General features: G+C 39.9%; 1 protein-coding gene across 4 annotated transcripts in view; it reads right to left on the minus strand.

Annotated features, from left to right (window-relative positions):
• The window catches only part of osbpl9 (oxysterol binding protein-like 9), a 126,169-nt gene that overhangs the window by 42,198 nt on the left and 63,964 nt on the right, over positions 1–20,007 (minus strand). For 2 of the 4 annotated variants that reach the window (XM_078408539.1, XM_078408542.1), the window contains 5 exons: positions 19,701–19,748; positions 10,826–10,855; positions 10,643–10,693; positions 4,564–4,602; positions 2,675–2,768 (listed from right to left, as the gene is read on the minus strand). In XM_078408539.1, the coding sequence (XP_078264665.1) occupies positions 2,675–2,768; positions 4,564–4,602; positions 10,643–10,693; positions 10,826–10,855; positions 19,701–19,748 (262 nt within the window). Of the gene's footprint in view, positions 1–2,674; positions 2,769–3,771; positions 3,793–4,563; positions 4,603–10,642; positions 10,694–10,825; positions 10,856–19,700; positions 19,749–20,007 lie in introns of those variants that run through there. The other 2 variants (XM_078408541.1, XM_078408543.1) reach the window with 2 other exon arrangements.

Here is a 20,007-nt window from a genome sequence, read left to right on the forward strand (position 1 = left end):
TACAGTAAGATTAGGTCCATCAAGGACAAGGCTAACCAATAGCAAATATCATTTATTGTCCTGCAAAGAAAATGCACTGCAAGTTTTATTGCCATAAAAGGAACAGTTACCTTTTTTTCTTACTCTCACATAGCAACACTGGTAAGACCAACATATATTTATCTGTTCTAATGCTTTTGATCAGATATAAGCAGTGAGCTGCCTTCTTGAACAGCAAAACTCTCAAAAACATGACAGATTTACTTCCCCAAAGAACACTAGTCAACTAAACAAATTTGTATTTTAGCCCAATAATGCTTGATTATTATTTTCAGATTTTATTTAAGTGAATTTAACTTCCCTGAGCCACCATGGGGAGATCCAAATTCATCTTTCAAGATCATTAGTCTTAGTCTTTGGATTACAAGTCCACTAACATAATCACTGCACTACTGTATCATCCTGAAACAACCAAGGCAAATTTCACTTAATTTTCCAGCCACCAGCACTGAGGAATTGCACAGCATAGAAACTTTCCTTTTGGCCCAACTCGTCCATGCTGACTGAGAAGCTGATCTAGCTCGACCACATCCTTTCTACTGTGTGGTGACCGGAAGTATGCATAATATTCAAAGTTTCAATACTGCTGCAGCATGGTTCTCAGTCCCATTGTCAGCACTTAAATAAAGCTTCATATGCAATAACTTTCACGTGGACTAATTACCCCAAGACAAACTGCTGCTCTTAGAGATATCACAATAATTCTACTTTTAATTAGATTAGGCCTCAACGAGTCAACGATAACCAAGGAATAACAAGATGACTACAGGAATCTGGGTGAATAGAACAAGGAACTGAGCTTTAGTCTGACAAGGAAATGCAATGTTAAAATGTCAATACATAAACAGAGAAGAAAGTTCAAGTTAGTGTGGGTGGGTTCATTCATACATCAGGTACAGATGAGGGGGAGAGAACCATTGGGAAAATTATATTGCTGGATGTGAAATGCCAGATTTTTCCTACTACAAATTTACTTTCCATCTTTAATGTAAATGGTGAATTAGACAGCAAGTTGCTATTTTTACTAAGCCAACGGAGGGGCACATGATCTCCGAGTGGATAGAACATAGTTTTAACATGGTACGGCACAGCACAAAAACAAGCCCTATGGCCCACAATGTCCGCGCCGAACATGACGCTACATGAACACATCCCTCCATTCCCCAGATATTTATGCACATATTCAAAAGCCTCTTAAATGCCACTATTGTATCTGCTTCCGCTGCCATCACTGGCAGCTCGGTCAGGCACCCATCGTTCTCAATGAAAAACAACTTGCTCCGCACGTTTCCTTAAAACTTTCCCTCTCTGACCTCTGTTTTCGACATTTCCACACTGGGAAAAAGTTTTCACCTTATATAATGCCTCTCATAACTTTAGAAACTTCTACCAGGTCTCCCCTTAACCTCTGACATTGCATACAAAACAATTTAAGTTTGCTCAATTTCTCCTTATAGCTGACATCCTCTTATCCAGACAGCACTCCGGTAACCTCTTCTGAAATCTCTCCAAAGCCTCCACATCCTTCATGGAATGGGGCAACCAGAACTACATATAATACTCCAAATGCAGTCTTACCAAAGTTTTATAAAGCGGCAACATGACTTCCGAATTAATGCTCTGACTAATAAAGGGAAGCATAAAATACATCTTCTTTACTATTCTATCTACACGAGAGATGCTTCTCAACTTTTACTTCAATTATACATCTTCCTTTGCCTGAAGTCACTGAATGATACTTATGCTAAGATAACAGTAAGCTGCATTAGCCTCACTATTGATTTGACAAAGTCATTTATTCAGTAACATTCTCTAGCACTGTTTTTTGCTCAAGATCCACACCCCGATCCGTGACCATATCACCCCCGTCCTTTACAAACTCCACTGGCTCCCCATCCCCCAGAGAATCCAGTACAAAATCCTCCTCATAACCTACAAAGCCCTCCATAACCTGGCACCATCCTACCTGACCGACCTCCTCCACAGGCACACTCCCACCTGCACCCTCCGCTCTGCTGCTGCCAATCTCCTATCCCCCCACATCCGGACCAAACTCAGATCCTGGGGGGACAGGGCTTTCTCCATCGCTGCTCCCACCCTATGGAACTCACTACCCCAAACCGTTAGAGACTCCTCCACACTCACCACATTCAAAACATCGCTGAAGTCTCACCTGTTCAGTACTGCCTTCAACCACTGAAGGTCACCTCACCTTCTGTCTCCTTTCTCTGTTCGTTTACTTATTTACTTATTTATCTATTTATTCATTTCCCTATGTTCTCTAAATCTCTGTAAAGCGTCTTTGAGTATATGAAAAGCGCTATATAAATATAATGCATTATTATTATTATTATTAAGATTACAGCATCTACAAATCTTGCGTTTCCATTTTACTGTACCACTGCAAAACCTCCTCAAACTTTGAAGTAGTTCTCCAGTATGAAGACGAGTCCAGACCCAAAATGTTGTCTGTCCTTTTCCCTCCAGAGATGTCTGATCCACTGAGTTCCTCAAGCACTTGTTTTTTTGCTGTGATTTTTATTTGTTTTTCTTAAATGCAATTATTATTAGACTACTTGCTTATAATAGTACTATTACAAATCATATGAATGAACTAGAGGAAGTAACTAGATACCTGGTGGTAATACAGTCTGGGTAGGCATAGTGCTAATTACAGCTGAGTCCAAAGGATTAGGCAGAAAAATTCCATCCACTGGATTGATGGTACTCTAGAGAGATCAGAAAAAGAGAAATTATAAAAAAATGTTGCATCACCACAGTAATAATGGAAATCAGCAGGGTACAGAAACAGATCCAGAATGGAAGTCAGCTGAAACCTGAGAAGGGGTGAGGAGAAATTTAAACTAATGAAGAGGAAAGATTATAAACTATAACAATTAACACAGTGATCAATTATTTAACCCTGTTTGTTATAGGAGCACATAGCAGCTTGAAATCTCATGTAAATACGTGTCTTGTAGTTTATGTGCAATATTTGAGGATTATTTTTGCTGTTCAGTGGTTTCAATTATGAAAGCACAGTTTTCCATTCATGCCATGTCTGGTTTTCGTTAACACAACTTTGTTAACACAACATAAGCAATTTTGGAATGCATACAAATTCCTTAAAGGTATTTTTTAGAAATTTGTACGTATCAACTTTATGTTTGATTGTTGCGAGAAGTACGGGCAAATTTTCAAGGACCTAAAATATACAACATTTTAATAGGTACTCAAAAATGTCACGTTACAACGTAAATGAAGCAACAGCCAGGCAACAATCTTGAAATCATACACATTTGTGACGTTTTATCCAAAATTTAAAAGGTGAATAAATACTCAAGTTTTGGAGTTTTTGCAAAGCAGTCTATTTTTCACAACTATGGCATATTACAGAAATAATTCAATGTGCAAGAAATGGCTCGCAGCTGAGCAGCGAATAACCCCAAATATATGTAAAAGTATGGATTTCATCAAGGAGATGTTCGTACTGGCAACTATTAAAAAGCCATCTTACAGGTAACATTTATGTTATCCTCATTTTACTATTCACGAATAGAAGTAAAATATTTCAAGAGTGTTGCTTGTAATACATAAAGTATTTTCTTTACTACATTTAAATAAAATGAACTGACTTTAACATTTCAACATCTGATGTTGAAAAATGAAACTGGTGCACTCATTAATTGAAAGCCATAGATAATAAATGAACACAATATATGTAAAACTTACCATATGTCACAGATGAAACTTATTGAAATGTGAATTCATTCATCGTCAGCATGTTGCACAGTACACACTACATGATGCTACACGACATTCAACAAAAATACCAGCAGGCAGCACACTCAAACCATAGCATGGTTTAATGAGTTAAACAGCATCTAATTCTACAACCAGGCAAATGAATGCCAAGCAAGTATAAAGCAAATATTAAAGAAAGTCCAGGAGCTGGATAGAGAATTAAAAATGCCAGAAACCCAGCATTACTGATTTTCAAAAAGATCAGACCATTTTAAGGCTGAGAGTTCCAAAACCCAGCATCTACATAAGCTTACGCACCAGATATTTCCTGTTTGGCTGCAAACTGTAGTCCAGCAACTGATTAAGGTCAAGCTAAACCTTGGCAAGGGATCTCAAAATGAAAGCTTGCATTATTACTGTAATCCAAAAACCCGAGAAACAATATAATGCAGCAACACTATACAATTTTAATTTAAAGGCACAATATCAAATCTGTCATGAATAGATCTGTACCATTATGTAACGGTAGGAACATTAATTGTCTTGCCATTTTCAATCCTCTTACAAATCACTGCAGATGCAAAGCTAGAGAAGACATACGAGAGACAGAGGCAACCAGAGGGAAAAGTAAATAGCAGTAAATCAGTAATCAAACATCCAGAAACCTATACGGAAGATATTTCCTTTAAACAGCATTGCTTATCACAATTTATTCCTTGTAGTGTATACCCGACTATAAAAGAAAGAGTAACAAAGTATCATACTGGTTTACAAACTTACTATAATTCCATTTGCGTGCTTCTCCTCATTACTTTGGTCCTTAAAATGTTGGAAAGAAAAACATTTTCAAGATACCGTCAAACAACTGAGCAAAGTCTAAAATACCCCATTTAAAGCTTTGGTAATCATTAGTATACGTAGAACTAAACGTGCCCAGAATATAAATGTTTCCCATTTTAAGAACTTTCTTAAAAAAAACAGGAGCTGCAATTTAATAGCTACATTGAAATGAATCACCCAAGTCAGTAATGCTGTCTGACGTCCAGCTTTGAAAATGCGTCAAACTGTTTAGAGCAAGGTATCATATTACTGTTTTTCTATGTATCTCTTTTAGGATAAAGTGTTCATTATACCAGATACAAAGCGTGTTTTGAAAGAAGGAATTATCTTACTTTGTATTTGTTTAGTGACAAACAAATAAACATATGAAACAAACAGCTGAAGCTGAAATTTATGACTGAACAGTTCCATGATAGTGTTTTAGCTTCTATTTTCTAGAATTTTTCTCCAAGTAGCAGTCTCATTTTCTTGGTTGTACTGCCATGGGACAAGCAAGAATTGCTTGTGTTTACCCCACAAGGCAAATAATACCAAGTGCTACTCTGGCCTCATGTGCTCAAGGTCAGTGTAAATTGGTTAAAGTGCAAAAACTGTTATTTTTCTCTCCGTACATGGGGAATATTGACTGGACCAGGCAACTTAGAAGCAGGAGGGTTGCTGCAGGCTGCGCACATCTTGAATCAAGGTTAATAGTTGATTATAGATGGATCCCTCATCTGGGTCTCTTGTGTCTCAGAGTTCTGTTCTTGTTCCATCTCCCTCAAGATTAAACAAGGATAGAGTTCCCCAGGTCTTCACCTTTCACCCAAGCTCCAACACATCATCCTCCGACATTTCCATCAGCTCCAACATGATACCACCACTAATCTTCATCAACTCCTCTATGCCTTATGCAGAGATTGCTCCCTCCATAACTCCTTGGCTCACTCATCCCTTCCCACCTCCTCCCCAGGTACTTTCCTCTGTAACCGAAGATGTAACACCTATCCTTATTCTTCCTCCCTCGACACCATCCAGTCCTTCCAGGTGAGACAGAGGTTCACATGCACCTCCTCTAACCTCATCTACTGTATCCAGTGTTCCTGATGTGGCCTCTTGTACATCGGCAAGACCAAATGTAGACTCAAGACCAAACGTAGACCAAACGTAGACTTGGTGAACACATGCTCAATCCGTCAAGGCCCACTGGATCTCCTGGTTGCTAACTACTTTAACTCCCCTTCCCATTCCCATACTGATCTTTCTGTCCTGAGCCTCTTCCATTGTCTGAGCAAGGCCACACACAAATTGGAGGAACAGTAATTCATATTTCATTTGGGTAGCTTACAACCCAATGGTATGAACACTGAATTCTCCACTTTTAGGTAACTTCTACAAACACTCCCCCCCACCACCTTACTTTCTACCCTCCACTCCCTTCCCCAGCACCAATTTTCACCCTCCACTAAAAATCCATTATCTAGCTTCACAGTTCACAACTATATAACCCACTTGGGCTTACACCTGTCCCTATCCAACAATCTGTCTATCAGCGAACTAGCTCACCTGAGGTCATCTGTTGCCAGCCCCGATTTGTCCTGCTATCTACTTTTTCACCTCCAGAATTTTTTCCCACTCTCCTAAAGATAATCAATCTGAAGAAGGGTCCCGACCTGAAACATTACTTATCCATTTTCTCCAGAGATGCTGCCTGACCTGCTGATTTGCTCCAGCATTTTGTGTCTATCTGTACTTAAGGTCAGCTGGCTCATCCTGGTATCTCTTTTCCAACAACAAATGTGAGCATCGGAAAAAATATCTTTCACTGCTAAAGACGTGAGAAACATGGGATAATCAAAGAATCAGGGAGATTTATTTTAATATTCTGCACACAATTCAAAAATTCCACTTCATTGGGCACAATTTCTGGCCAACAATTGTGATGAATGCAGTTTCAAAAGATGCATACAACCAACTTGAATTTGCAATGTTTTTTCTAGAAGTTCTTCAAGATTTTTGATCAGGGTTATTGTTTTAAATTCAGGCGATGCCTGGGATGAGCCCTTGGGGAAATTATCTAATTTGGGTAGCCATGAATTTTGACATGTGAATCTGTTACTTTAGGAGACTAAAGTAGGATGGGCCTCCTCCAGTGCCATAGTGAGGCCCACTGGAAATTGGAGGAACAGCACCTCATATTTCACCTGGGCAGTTTGCAGCCCAGTGGTATGAACATCGACTTCTCCAACTTTAGATAGTTCCTCTGTCCCTCCCTTCCCCTCCTCCTTCCCAGATCTCCCTCTATCTTTCTGTCTCCACCTATATCCTTCCTTTGTCCCGCCCCCTGACATCAGTCTGAAGAAGGGTCTCGACCCGAAACGTCACCCATTCCTTTTCTCCCGAGATGCTGCCTGACCTGCTGAGTTACTCCAGCATTTTGTGAATAAATCGATTTGTAGTTATTTTCTTAAACTAACAGCAATCATCAGATAAATAATACAAAATACACCATGTTCCACACTCTCCTTCATCAGCAACTGGAGCTCACATAGAGTGTACTTTATTTCCATAGGAACTGGAAACAAGAGACTATGAGCATCACAAGTATGTGAAAATGAACAATTATCCAGGGTGTCAAGGTGATGAAGAGCCGCACCCATCCAGCTACTACCAAACATACCTGCAGGTTGTGACATGCTCCCTTGACATTTATTGTGGAAAATTCTGACCAGAACTAAAGGAAGAACAAATAGCAAAACAGAGAAACATGTTCTCAACTACAAGTATTACGAGTGAAGGGATGGCAGAAAAATGACAATAGTCAGGCATAACCTGAAACTTGGCTTCCGTAAAGGATGGCCGACCAAAGGGAATGAGAAGAATGGTTTATCCCTCTCAGGGGCCTCATGCAGCTTCAGCTTGGCCTACAATCTGTACCTTTCTGAAGGGCGAGGCCATCAGAAAGTCAAAGGTGGGAATATTGTGGCTTTCAAATCAATTCCTTTCCTGACTGGAACCTATAGCACCATTTATTTATCATTGGTGGCTGAAAATCTTCACATTTTCTCTCCGACACATTCCCGTTAATAGTCATCCCATACTTTTCAGGACAATCAAAGAAAAAGCAGAAAAGGAGATGTTGCCAGAATCAGGTATTTCCCAAGAGCAAATAAAAAATACATATATGTTATGGCAGTATTCGCTGTTAGAACTCTTGGAACATGTAGAATTGAAACTTTAGCCACAAAGTTCTACATTTATGCAGCAAAAAATTCCAAATGCTGCCATAATTCAACGGGTCAAGCAGAATCCGTGGAGGCAAATGGGACGTGACGAGATTTGGATCAAGACACTAATTTCTTCTGCAAGATGAACTATGCCGTTGGATTCTCAACATTATTCATTCTGCATGAAGATGGAACCAGTGCAAAAATAATCAATTGAATATCAGCTGAGTCGTAAAATGTAACGAAATGCAGGATCCGTTAGTACATGATTCCCCGCATGGCTGAACTTGGTCAAACACTGAAAAGACAGCAATTTTTGCCTCCGCAAACTTGTGCAGCAGTATATTAAAACCAGATGCTGTGAGGAGTTAAGAGCAATTTGTTTATTTTCTGAACTATGCACTGATTGGGGAGGAATAAAAAGGATGAAAACAAGTATGTTAAATAGGCACAGAAAAGGGAAAAATGCAAACTAGAAGGATGATACAAACTAGAAGGATGATACAAACTAGAAGTGTAATCTTCTCTGACTGGATACGATTTATCAGAAAGATCTCAATGTAATTTCTGATCACTCAATCTATGAAATAAAAATCCCCATGATGCGCCATGAAACATCAACTTCTTTCTGATGAGCTACAGAATTTCACAGTTGTGAAAAACAGAAAAACCTAATCACCAATGACATCCAGATAAAAGTAGTTTAAAATTGATGGAACTCAACTTAAATAAAATGGAACAGTGGATGTCAGGTAGAAAACAAGCATTTTAACAGAAAAGATTCTTTGCCTTTACATTCATAAGCTTAGTACACTGAAATGAAGAACGGGTTAATCAAGATTTCAAACGTACAGAATAAAGGAATGCAGTGTACTGAAAACAAATATTTCAATTCGATAATGCAGCAAAGAATCAAATTGAGTAAATAATTATTTAAAAGATGTAAAAGTAAAAACTGTAATTCAATCTACAATTTGACTGTTGACTCTATTTAATCAAATATCCAGAACAGACAAAAAATGCATAAGAGATTGATGAAGATGAAAACGTCATGCATGAGAATTGGTCTTAACCTCAAAATAAGTCAAATCGTACACACGATTGAAAAAAAACTTCTTGTTTTGTGTTAATTAATGAGATTAAACAAATTTAAAGCCTACAAGTACTGGTTTTCATCGTCAATTCCCTGAACAATTGCTTGGTCAGTTATCAATTTATCTTGAATTAATAAAAGACACAGCAATGTTGATAGCAACTGATATAAAGAGAGGAGTGATCAAGTAAAGAAATTAACAAAGTTAAAATTAAATCTCACATTACACAGGTGATCCATTCCACCCATCTGTTCCACACCAGCCATCAGTAGAGCAATCACACAAGTCCCATTGTTCCTTTCCATACTTCCCAGTACCCCTGTAACTTAAATGGTCTCTCATACATGGCTATCCTTTTATTGGCCTTTAACCAACAATAATTTTGTTGCCAATTACTCCATAATATTGCTTTGGGATGCGAAACGGAAGTGAAACATGCAGGGGAAGCCCATGTAGTCACAGGGAGAATATGCAAACACCATCTCAACAGCAGCCAAGATCTGAATCAAGCCGGTCGGTCACTGGAGCTTTGATAGCATTTGTGCCACCAATGCTAACTAAATGTGACCAGCAGCACAGAATTTTCTATTTAAACATTTGCAGCTCAGGATTTCTAGCGAAGTGCTCTCTCTCCCCTCAGGATAACATCTTGCCACAAACTTGGCCCTACAGAGCAAAACAAAAAGCCACAGTGCCCTAATAGTAACTGAAAGTAGCTACATGGTTCCTTAAAATCTTTCCCACCAACTGCTCTGAACTGGTAAGTAAGTACATGTTTCTGATTGTTCTTCATTTGGAGCTCAAAATGAAAGGAAGAAATAAAGAACTGTGTAGCTTTGTTGTAAGAGATTCAGGTGACTTTTTAAAATGTTTAAATTATTATTATATAAAAATCTTTTAGGCTTTGCCAAAAAAAAATTGTTTTTTTGGATGACCACTCTAGCATATTTTAAAATTCCATGTATTTAAAAAAAAATCTTAATATTTCACTTTCTACCAATTTCATTTGTAGCTCTGTACTTTGAAAAAAAACTTTAACTGAAAACTGGGATTTCCAATTTTGAGTTTGTAGTCAGCAAAAGGTTTTAGTTCAGCTGAGCTTGCTTTACAACACCAGTCACCATATCATATCATATCATATATATACAGCCGGAAACCAGACACCAGAGATTTCTTAAAGCGAAAGCCATACAGCAACACCATGAATGGCAAAATCCATATCATACAGAGACTACAGTACTAGATCTTTCTGGGTGGCTTTCTTTGATGTCAGCAGAGAGTGCCAATGTATCAACAATGATCACAAATTCTAGGCCAGCAACTTATCACTGAATTGATCTGGGTTGTATTTGTGTCATGTCAATTTTATCATTATTGTCACCTACCACATAGGCCTGTGTATAAATCAAACAATTCAAAATGTTACCATTGCAAAATGTTATCCATTGCAATCTCAAGATAACAAACCATTTATAATCTGATGCCACATTGATCATAATTTCTTTTTGAAACTATAGTAATTATGCCCAAAACTGACTCATTGCTGAAAAAATATTTGGAAGTTCCCTGCTGCATTCATTTTATAATGATGATATGAGAAATAATCCAGCAATGTTCTAGTAAATTATTTTAAAACATTTCACAAATAAAAATTTAGTTCACTCAGAGGTTTTATAACCAAAGCACAAAAAGTAATTAAGATGTTGGCTGCCATCTTACCTTGGCAATTTGCAGCAACACTATACAGTGTTTAATAGATTCAACCATGCTCTGCAAAAATAAAAGAACATACAGCACTGGCAATGATCACAAATATTTTTCACAGTTTAATACAAAATTTAATTGATGAAATTTAACTCTGATTAGCGAACAAGTCAAAAATAACCATAGGGATGCACTTACATTTGTTACTTCCTTGAGACTTTCAACTTTCTGGAAAAAAAAGTAACAAATAGGTTTTGTTGATGTTTTATTATTCGGGGAAAAAATAGTTTCTAGTGGAGATAAATCTGCAATATTTTACAAGTACTAAAAATTTGGACAAACAACAGCTTTAGTAATTAAATCCAAACCAAAGTGCAGTTAAAGCATTTTTTTTTACTGCTTGTTACATGAAATAATTCAGAGGTAGGAGTTAACTCAATCATATTTAAAAGAACAAACGAAAACATGTCAGAAACATTAAAAAGTACTTATTTTCCATTAGGAAACATTGGGATAGTATATGAGCATAGCACGGAGTTTTAGAACACAATTTTCCAATGGTTCATCAGGAAACCCCATCAGCAGCTTCATTAGTTCACGGTCTTAAGATGAAGATATTCTACAAGTTCAATCAACAGGCCGTAACAGTAGCTCGACACAAGTAAATATATTTATAAATATATAGCCATTGAAAATCCAGCGAGCTATTGCAGCCAATCATCACTTCTCTCTAAGATATCATCCATCAATTCTCAACTGACAGAGAATGATATCTGGAAAGAAAAAGCCTCGGAAAAGGCCAAACCAAGAGCAGAAGGCATAGAACAATGCCAAAGACAGAAGAATTGTTCAAACATCAAAATCTTGCATTCAAAATCTGGCAGATCTACTGTAGGGTTTTAATCAATCAAGGCAGAAATTCAGGATTAATGTTCTTGTCTTATTAAAGGGAACATCATGTGAAATCAACGTAACAAATTATAAATATAACAGAGCAAGTAGTGATTTGAAATGTTCATGTCCCTATTCATGACAAGTGCTGTGAATGCAAATTTGCGATGTTGTATTGAGATCATCCCTCCACAAAAGGTGATGCAATGTCATCAGGGAAGTGTAAATATTGTATCGTTAGCACGAACAGTCCCTATTAAGACACACACAGGAACTTGTATTGGAAATATAAAGACCAGGGAAGATGCACAACTTTAAAATAGGAAACAATTTAAAGGGTCTCGACCCGAAACGTCACCAATTCATTCTCTCCAGAGATGCTACCTGTCCCGCTGAGTTACTCCAGCTTTTTCTATCTATCTTCGGTTTAATGTAGATAAGTGTGAGGTTATTCACTTTGGAAGTAAGAATAGAAAGGCAGATTATTATCTGAATGGTGGCAAGTTAGGAAGAGGGGATGTTCAACGAGATCTGGGTGTCCTAGTGCATCAGTCACTGAAAGGAAGCATGCAGGTACAGCAGGCAGTGAAGAAAGACAATGGAATGTTGGCCTTCGTAACAAGAGGAGTTGAGTATAGGAGCAAAGAGGTCCTTCTACAGTTGTACCGGGCCCTGGTGAGACCGCACCTGGAGTACTGTGTGCAGTTTTGGTCTCCAAATTTGAGGAAGGATATTCTTGCTATTGAGGGCGTGCAGCGTAGGTTCACTAGGTTGATTCCCGGAATGGCGGGACTGTCGTATGTTGAAAGGCTGGAGCAATTAGGCTTTTATACACTGGAATTTAGAAGGATGAGGGGGGATCTTATTGAAACATAAGATAATTAGGGGATTGGACACATTAGAGGCAGGAAACATGTTCCCAATGTTGGGGGAGTCCAGATCAAGGGGCCACAGTTTAAGAATAAGGGGTAGGCCATTTAAAACGGAGATGAGGAAGAACTTTTTCAGTCAGAGAGTGGTGAAGGTGTGGAATTCTCTGCCTCAGAAGGCAGTGGAGGCCAGTTCGTTCGATGCTTTCAAGAGAGAGCTGGATAGAGCTCTTAAGGATAGCGGAGTGAGGGGGTATGGGGAGAAGGCAGGAACGGGGTACTGATTGAGAGTGATCGGCCATGATCGCATTGAATGGCGGTGCTGGCTCGAAGGGCTGAATGGCCTACTCCTGCACCTCTTGTCTATAGTCTATTGTCTATTAAACCAGCATCAGCAGTTCCTTCCTACACAATTTATACCTGTTCACATTGACTCAATGAAATCACCTCCCACATACAATACACACTAAACCGAGGGAATCTGAGCTTTTCTAAGTCTATAAATACCACCATTATTGATCTGCAGTGATGCAGGCATAAACAATGTGCAACATACCACGAGAGTGATGATTTTTTATTGACACCTAGCCAAAAATAATTACAGAAGGACAGATGACTATCTTAAGGGAGATGGAGAGTCTTAGAAAGAAAATTCCAGAGCTTAGAATCCACATAGTTGCAAGTATACAGTGCCCTCCATAATGTTTGGGACAAAAACCCATCGTTTATTTATTTGCCTCTGTACTCTACAACTTGAGATTTGCAATGGAAAAAAATCACATGTGGTTAAAGTGCACACTGTCAGAATTTAATACAGGTCATTTTTATACATTTTGGTTTCACCATGTAGAAATTACAGCAGTGTTTATCCATAGTCCCCCCATTTCAGGGCATCATAATGTTTGGGACACAGCAATGTCATGTAAATGAAAGTGGTCATTTGTTGCATATCCTTTGCATGCAATGACTGCTTGAAGTCTGCGATTCATGGACATCACCAGTTGCTAGGTATCTTCTCTGGTGATGCTCTACCAGGCCTGTATTGCAGACATCTTTAGCTTATGCTTGTTTTGGGGACTAGTCCCCTTCAGTTTTCTCTTCAGCAGATAAAAGGCATGCTCAATTGAGTTCAGATCGGGTGATTGACTTGGTCACTCAAGAATTTACCATTTTTTTAGCTTTGAAAAACTCCTTTGTTGCTTTTGCAGTATGTTTGGGATCATTGTCTTGCTGTAGAATGAACTGCTGGCCAATGAGTTTTGAGGCATTTGTTTGAACGAGCAGATAGGATGTGTCTACACACTTCCGAATTCATTATGCTACCACCATCAGCAGTTGTATCATCAATGAAGATAAGTGAGCCAGTACCTTCAGCAGCCATACATGCCCAGGCCACAACACCCCCACCACCGTGTTTCACAGATGAGGTAGTATGCTTTGGATCTTGGGCAGTTCCTTCTCTCCTCCATACTTTGCTCTTGCCATCACTCTGATAGAAGTTAATTTTCATCTCATCTGTCTACAAGACCTTTTTCCAGAACTGTGGTTGCTCTTTTAAGTATTTCTTGCCAAACGGTAACCTGGCCATCCTATTTTTGCAGCTAACCAGTGGTTTGCGTCTTGCAGTGTAGCCTCTGTATTCCTGTTTATGAAGTCTTCTGCAGACAGTAGTCATTGACAATTCCACCACCTGACTCTTGAAGAGTGTTTCTGATCTGTCAAACAGGTGTTTGGGGATTTTTCTTTATAATAGAGAGAATTCTTCTGTCATCAGCTGTGGAGGTCTTCCTTGGCTTGCCAGTCCCTTTGCGATTAATAAGCTCACCAGTGCTGTCTTTCTTCTTAATGATGTTCCAATCAGTTGATTTTGGTAAGCCTAAGGTTTGGCTGATGTCTCTAACACATTTATTCTTGTTTCTCAGTCTCATAATGGGTTCTTTGACTTTCACTGGCACAACTTTGTTCCACATGTTGATAAACAGCTATAAAAGTTTCCAAAGGTGCTGGAAAGACTGAAGGAAAAACAAGGTGCTGAGAGCTCTCTTATACCTGCAATAAGGAGCAATTAAACACACCTGAGCAGTTACAAACACCTGTGAAGCTATATGTCCCAAACATTATGGTGCTCTGAAATTGGGGGGACTATGTATAAACACAGCTGTAATTTCCACATGGTGAAACCAAAATAAAAATGGCCTTTAATAAAATCTGACAATGTGCGCTTTAATCACGTGATTTTTTTCTATTACAAATCTCAAATTGTGGAGTACAAAGGCAAATAAATAAATGATGGGTCTTTGTCCCAAACATTATGGAGGGTACTGTAGTTGCCATCGAAGGAGCAGGAGTACAGAATATGGCCCCCTGAGCTTTCTCTGCCATTCAATAAAGCGTGACCTTGGCTTCAATTCCATTTTCCTGGCATTTTCAATAACTTGAATTCCTCAATAGATTAAAAATCTGTTGCTATTGGCCTTGAGGATAATGAACGATTCAGCTACCATGGCTCTCTGGGATTGAGAATTCTCAAGATTTATGAACCACTGAGAAAAAAAGATTCTCCTGAACACACATTTCTGACACACTGCTTCATAACTATAGATTTCCTCATGAGGAAAACAATGCTCTCACCATCTCAAAGAATCTGGAAAAGTAGAAAATGTTGAAATACTCAAGTAGGCAACATGCAGAGAAGGAAGCAGTTAACATTTTAGTTGCAAGGAATGGGAAGCAATAGCAAGAACTAAAGGAATGTCTGTAATAAAGTGGAGAGCAAAAGGAACTGAATGATGCAAATAGCGATGGTACTGAATAACAGGCTTGTTAATGGCAGATGATGCACCTGCAATATATATTGAAGAACGATAAGCAGTTGAAACCAAAGTAGGCCATCAAGTCCTTGTGCTTCCTGCAACATACAATAATTCTTGAGTAATCACTCAAATCAGCAGCTCTTTCCTTATCTAATCTCATATCCTTCAAAATCCAAGGATATTATCTATTGATCTCTGGTCATCGATCTGAAACCTTAACTCTTTCCCTCTTCACAGCTACTGTCTGAACTGTCAGCATTTTCAATTCTTATTTCTCTCAGCATCCATTTTCTCAAATCCCCATAAAATGTTACATATCTCAATAAAGCCATCTTTCATTCTTCTAATTTCCAATGAGCAAAGGATTAACCATTTCTCAGACTATCTCTTCTTGCCAGGAATCATGTGGGTGAATCTTCTTGGAATTACCTCCAATGGAACTCTCTACTTAAATAAGATCAAAACCACATGTAGCCCTCCAGCTCTGGTGTGTGTACAGTTGTAGCAAGACTTTCTTACATTTATACATTATCCTCTGCAAATTAAGGCCAACACTCCTTTTGCAGTTCTAATTTGGCACAGACACTGTGGGCTGAATGGCCTGTTCCTGGGGTGTACTGCTCTGTGTGGCATGTTCTACTTGCTTGTTCATGCGTGCTTACTTCATGTACAAGGACAGTAGACCTCTGTATTACAGCACTGCTTTTCCCATCCTTCCAATGAAATGGATAATCTCAAACTTCCCAATATTTGGCTCCACCTTTCAAATTTTCATACAGTGCTTAACCTATACATACTTCATGCAAATAATTCACTTCTTCACAACTTGCTTTCCTACTCACATTTGTATTATCTGTAAATCTGGATGCAATAAACTCAATCCCTCGATTTAATTCATAAAGTAGGTAAGGCAAAATCGTGCTAAAATTAACATAAGGGGATCCAAGCCACAATTGAAGTACAAAAATGTACGGCGGCGAGGTGGTTCTAGTGCGTCACTTCAGAAAAAACCCTTTTAACTGTCGCTAACATACAGAAACTGAATGTTTAAAGAAAATCTACCCCCTTTTCGCATGGAAGTGGTTTGTATCATATATACAATGACAAAATCTGCATATGTGGTAATGATTCCATTATAAATCCTGATAAATTAGGTAAAACACAGTCAAAAGGATTCAGGGATTTACACTAATGAGGATGGGTCGAATCCCTGGGGCTTAAATGAAGCAACTTTATGAGAGCTGCACAGTATAGAGAGCACCCAGTGTCTTTGGAACCATAATCCAGTATCAAATCAAATAATATCAGCTGAGAAAAGGTGAAAATGATAGAAAAATTAGGTCATAAAATGTTACTTAAATTAATTTTAAAAAGACAGTGTGCCAGAGTAACTCGGTGGGTCAGGCAGCATCGCTAATGAACATGGAGTGGAGACATTTCAGGGTGGGACTTTTCTTCAGAAAAGATTGTTTTGGGGGGGGGGAGTGAAAGAAAGCTGGAAGCGAGCGTCGGATCTGGTGACAGGTGGATACAGGTAATGGTGGCTTTTTGAGAGGCCAGAGTAGAAAAGACAAAATAAGTGATAAGGAGAAAGGAAGGGGGGGGGGGGGGGGGGGGTGTACGTGCGGGTGTGCGTGGTTCGGATTGGTTGGCTAGTTATCAAAAATTAGAGTATTCAATTTTCATGCCATTAGGTAACGAGCTACCAATGAGGTGCTATTCCACCTATTTGCATTTGGCCTCACTCTGGCAATGGAGGAGGCCCGGGACAGAAAAATCAATGTGGGAGTGGGAAATGTTTCGCCAAAACTTTGCACCTGGTCCACCTCGGCCTACTGGATCCCTCACATCAAAGGTAGACACAAAATGCTGGTATCACAAAAAGCTGGAGTACCTCAGCGGGTCAGGCAGCATCTCGGGAGAGGAGAAATGGGTGACATTTCGGGTCGAGACCCTTCTTCAGACTGATGTCAAGGGAGGGGGCGGGACAAAGATAGGATGTAGCGGAGACAGGAAGATTAGTGGGAGAACTGGGAAGGGGGAGGATAAAGACGGGAGGCAGGGACTCCCTGAAGTTAGAGAAGTCAATGTTCAAACCATTGGGGTGTAAACTGCCCAAGCAAAATATAAGGTGCTGTTCCTCCAATTTGCACTGGGCCTCACTCTGACAATGGGGGAGGCCCAGGACAGAAAGGTCAGATTGGGAATGGGAGGGGGAGTTGAAGTGCTGAGCCACCGGGAGATCAGGTTGGTTGAGAAGGACTGAGAGGTGTTCAGTGAAACGATCGCCGAGACTGCGCTTGGTCTCGCCAATGTAGAGAAGTTGACATCTGGAACTGCAGATACAAAAGATGAGGTTGGAGGAGGTGCAGGTGAATCTCTGCCTCACCTGGAAAGACTGTTTGGGTCCTTGGATGGAGTCGAGGGGTAAGGTAAAGGGACAGGTGTTGCACCTCCTGCGGTTGCAGGGGAAAGTGCCAGGGAAGGGTGTGGTTTGGGTGGGGACGAGTGGATCAGGGAGTTTCAGAGGGAACGGTCCCCGTGGAAAGCAGAAAGGGATGGAGATGGGAAGATGAGGCCAGTAGTGGGATCCCGTTGGAGGTGGTAGAAATGTTGCGAGGATAATTTTTTGTATGTGACGGCCGATGGGGTGGAAGGTGAGGACAAGGGGAAACTCTATCCTTGTTACGAATGGAGGGAGGGGGAGCAACAGCGGAGTTGCAGGATATTAAGGAGACCCTAGTGAGAGCCTTACCTATAATGGAAGAGGGGAAACCCCATTTTCTAAAGAATGACATCTCCGATGCCCTAGTATGGAACACCTCATCCTGGGCACAGATGCGGCGTACTTGGAGGAATTGGGAGTAGGGAATAGAGTTTTTACAGGAAACAGGGTGGGAAGTGCAGTCAAGATAGCTATGGGAGTCAGTGGGTTTGTAGTAGGTGTCGGTCACTAGTCTGTCTCCTGTGATGGAAATGGTGAGATCCAGAAACGGTAGGGAGATGTCGGAGATGGTCCAAGTATATTTAAGAGCAGGATGGAAATTAGTGGTGAAATTGATGAAGTCAGTGGGTTCTGCATGGGTACAAGAGGGAGCACCAATGCAGTCGTCAATGTAGCGGAGGTAGAGTTCGGGGATAGGGCAGCTCCGCTCATGCTCCCCCTCCCCCTATTCGTAACAAGGATACAGTCCCCCTTGGCCTCACCTTCCACCCCATTGGCCGTCGCATACAACAATTTATCCTCCAACATTTCCTCCACCTCCAACGGGATCCCACGACTAGAACAGGGATTGTTCGACGTACCCTACAAAGAGGCAGGCATAGCTAGGGCCCATGAGAGTGCCCATAGCTACGCCTTGGATTTGGAGGAAGTGGGAGGAGTCAAAGGAGAAGTTGTTGAGGGTAAGGTCCAGCTCTGCTAGGCGGAGAGAGTATTGGTAGATCCATTCATCTCTCACTTATCAAACCATTTTAACTCCCCTTCCCATACTGAACTTTCTGTCCTTGGACACCTCCGTTGCCAGAGTGAGGTCACACAAACTGGAGGATTATCACCTCATAAGCTAGGGTAGCTTACAACCCAACGGCACAAACACTTCCCTGTTCCCCATCTGGACTCGCGCCCCATTCCCACCCTCTTGCTTCACAATTTGAAACTCTTCTATCATTGTCTCAAACCTTATGTCTTTTCATCTCTGGCCTTTGTCCAACCATCTACCTTTCAAGAACCTCCCTCACCTTTAGGTAAGCACAAGATGTGTCCATCTTTGGTATCAACCAGCAACTGCAGTTCCTTCCTACACACTCCCTCAACTTTATCACTCGATAGGCTTTATATTCCCCCTCCCAATACCACAAACAGTCTGAAGAAAGGTCCTAACCCAAAACATCACTTATCCATGTTCTCCAGAGATACTGCCGGACCTGCTGAGTTACTCCAGCACTGTGTGTCTTTTTTTTTGTACCTTCAGTTCTCATTTCTCCTCTTTACTTAAAGTAATCTTTTGTGGGAATGAAAATCAATAGTATGAACTTGTTTTTCAATTCATCACATTGTTCAAAAACACATTCCCCTTTCTGAAGCTGCTGACTTGCTGAGTATTTCTTCTTCATCATTTCATTGATGTTAATTAATTTCTCAATTATGCATGAAATCAAAATAATTAGCCTCAAAATCATTGAAAGCATTCTTTATTGTTTAAAAAAAAAATCATATTGGACATCATGTATGGAACAAGCTGCCAGAGGAGGTAGTTGAGGCTGGGACTATCCCAATGTTTAAGAAACAGTTAGACAGGTACATGGATAGACAGGTTTGGAGGGATATGGACCAAGCGCAGGTAAGTGGGACTAGTGTAGCTGGGACATTGTTGGCCGGTGTGGGCGAGTTGGGCCGAGGGGCCTGTTTCCACACTGTATCACTCTATGACTTTATCACATATTGTTGCTAATGTGCAAATTATTCAAGTTACAACGCAATGATAACTGAGAACTTACCCTTCTCTGCTCATCATCATTGCAAGTCTTGACTTTTTCATCGAACAACTGAAAGCGTGAAAAATATATGCAATTACAACGGAAGTCAACAGTGCGAGCCTTTATCCAAGTTACTTCAACAATAGACCAGATTTTAATAACTACTCCATTTCGCAACCACTCATGCCTCAACCAACCACTCAACACAAGAGCAAAATTTGGATGCAAAAATAAAATGATGCGTGTTTTATAATTAGGTTTTCTTTCTTTGAACAATGAAAAATACAATAAACTGGAACAACATAAATGATAAAAACTAAGCTCAATA

Source organism: Rhinoraja longicauda, chromosome 11 (genome assembly GCF_053455715.1).
Source record: "Rhinoraja longicauda isolate Sanriku21f chromosome 11, sRhiLon1.1, whole genome shotgun sequence".
Classification (NCBI taxonomy): domain Eukaryota; kingdom Metazoa; phylum Chordata; class Chondrichthyes; order Rajiformes; family Arhynchobatidae; genus Rhinoraja; species Rhinoraja longicauda.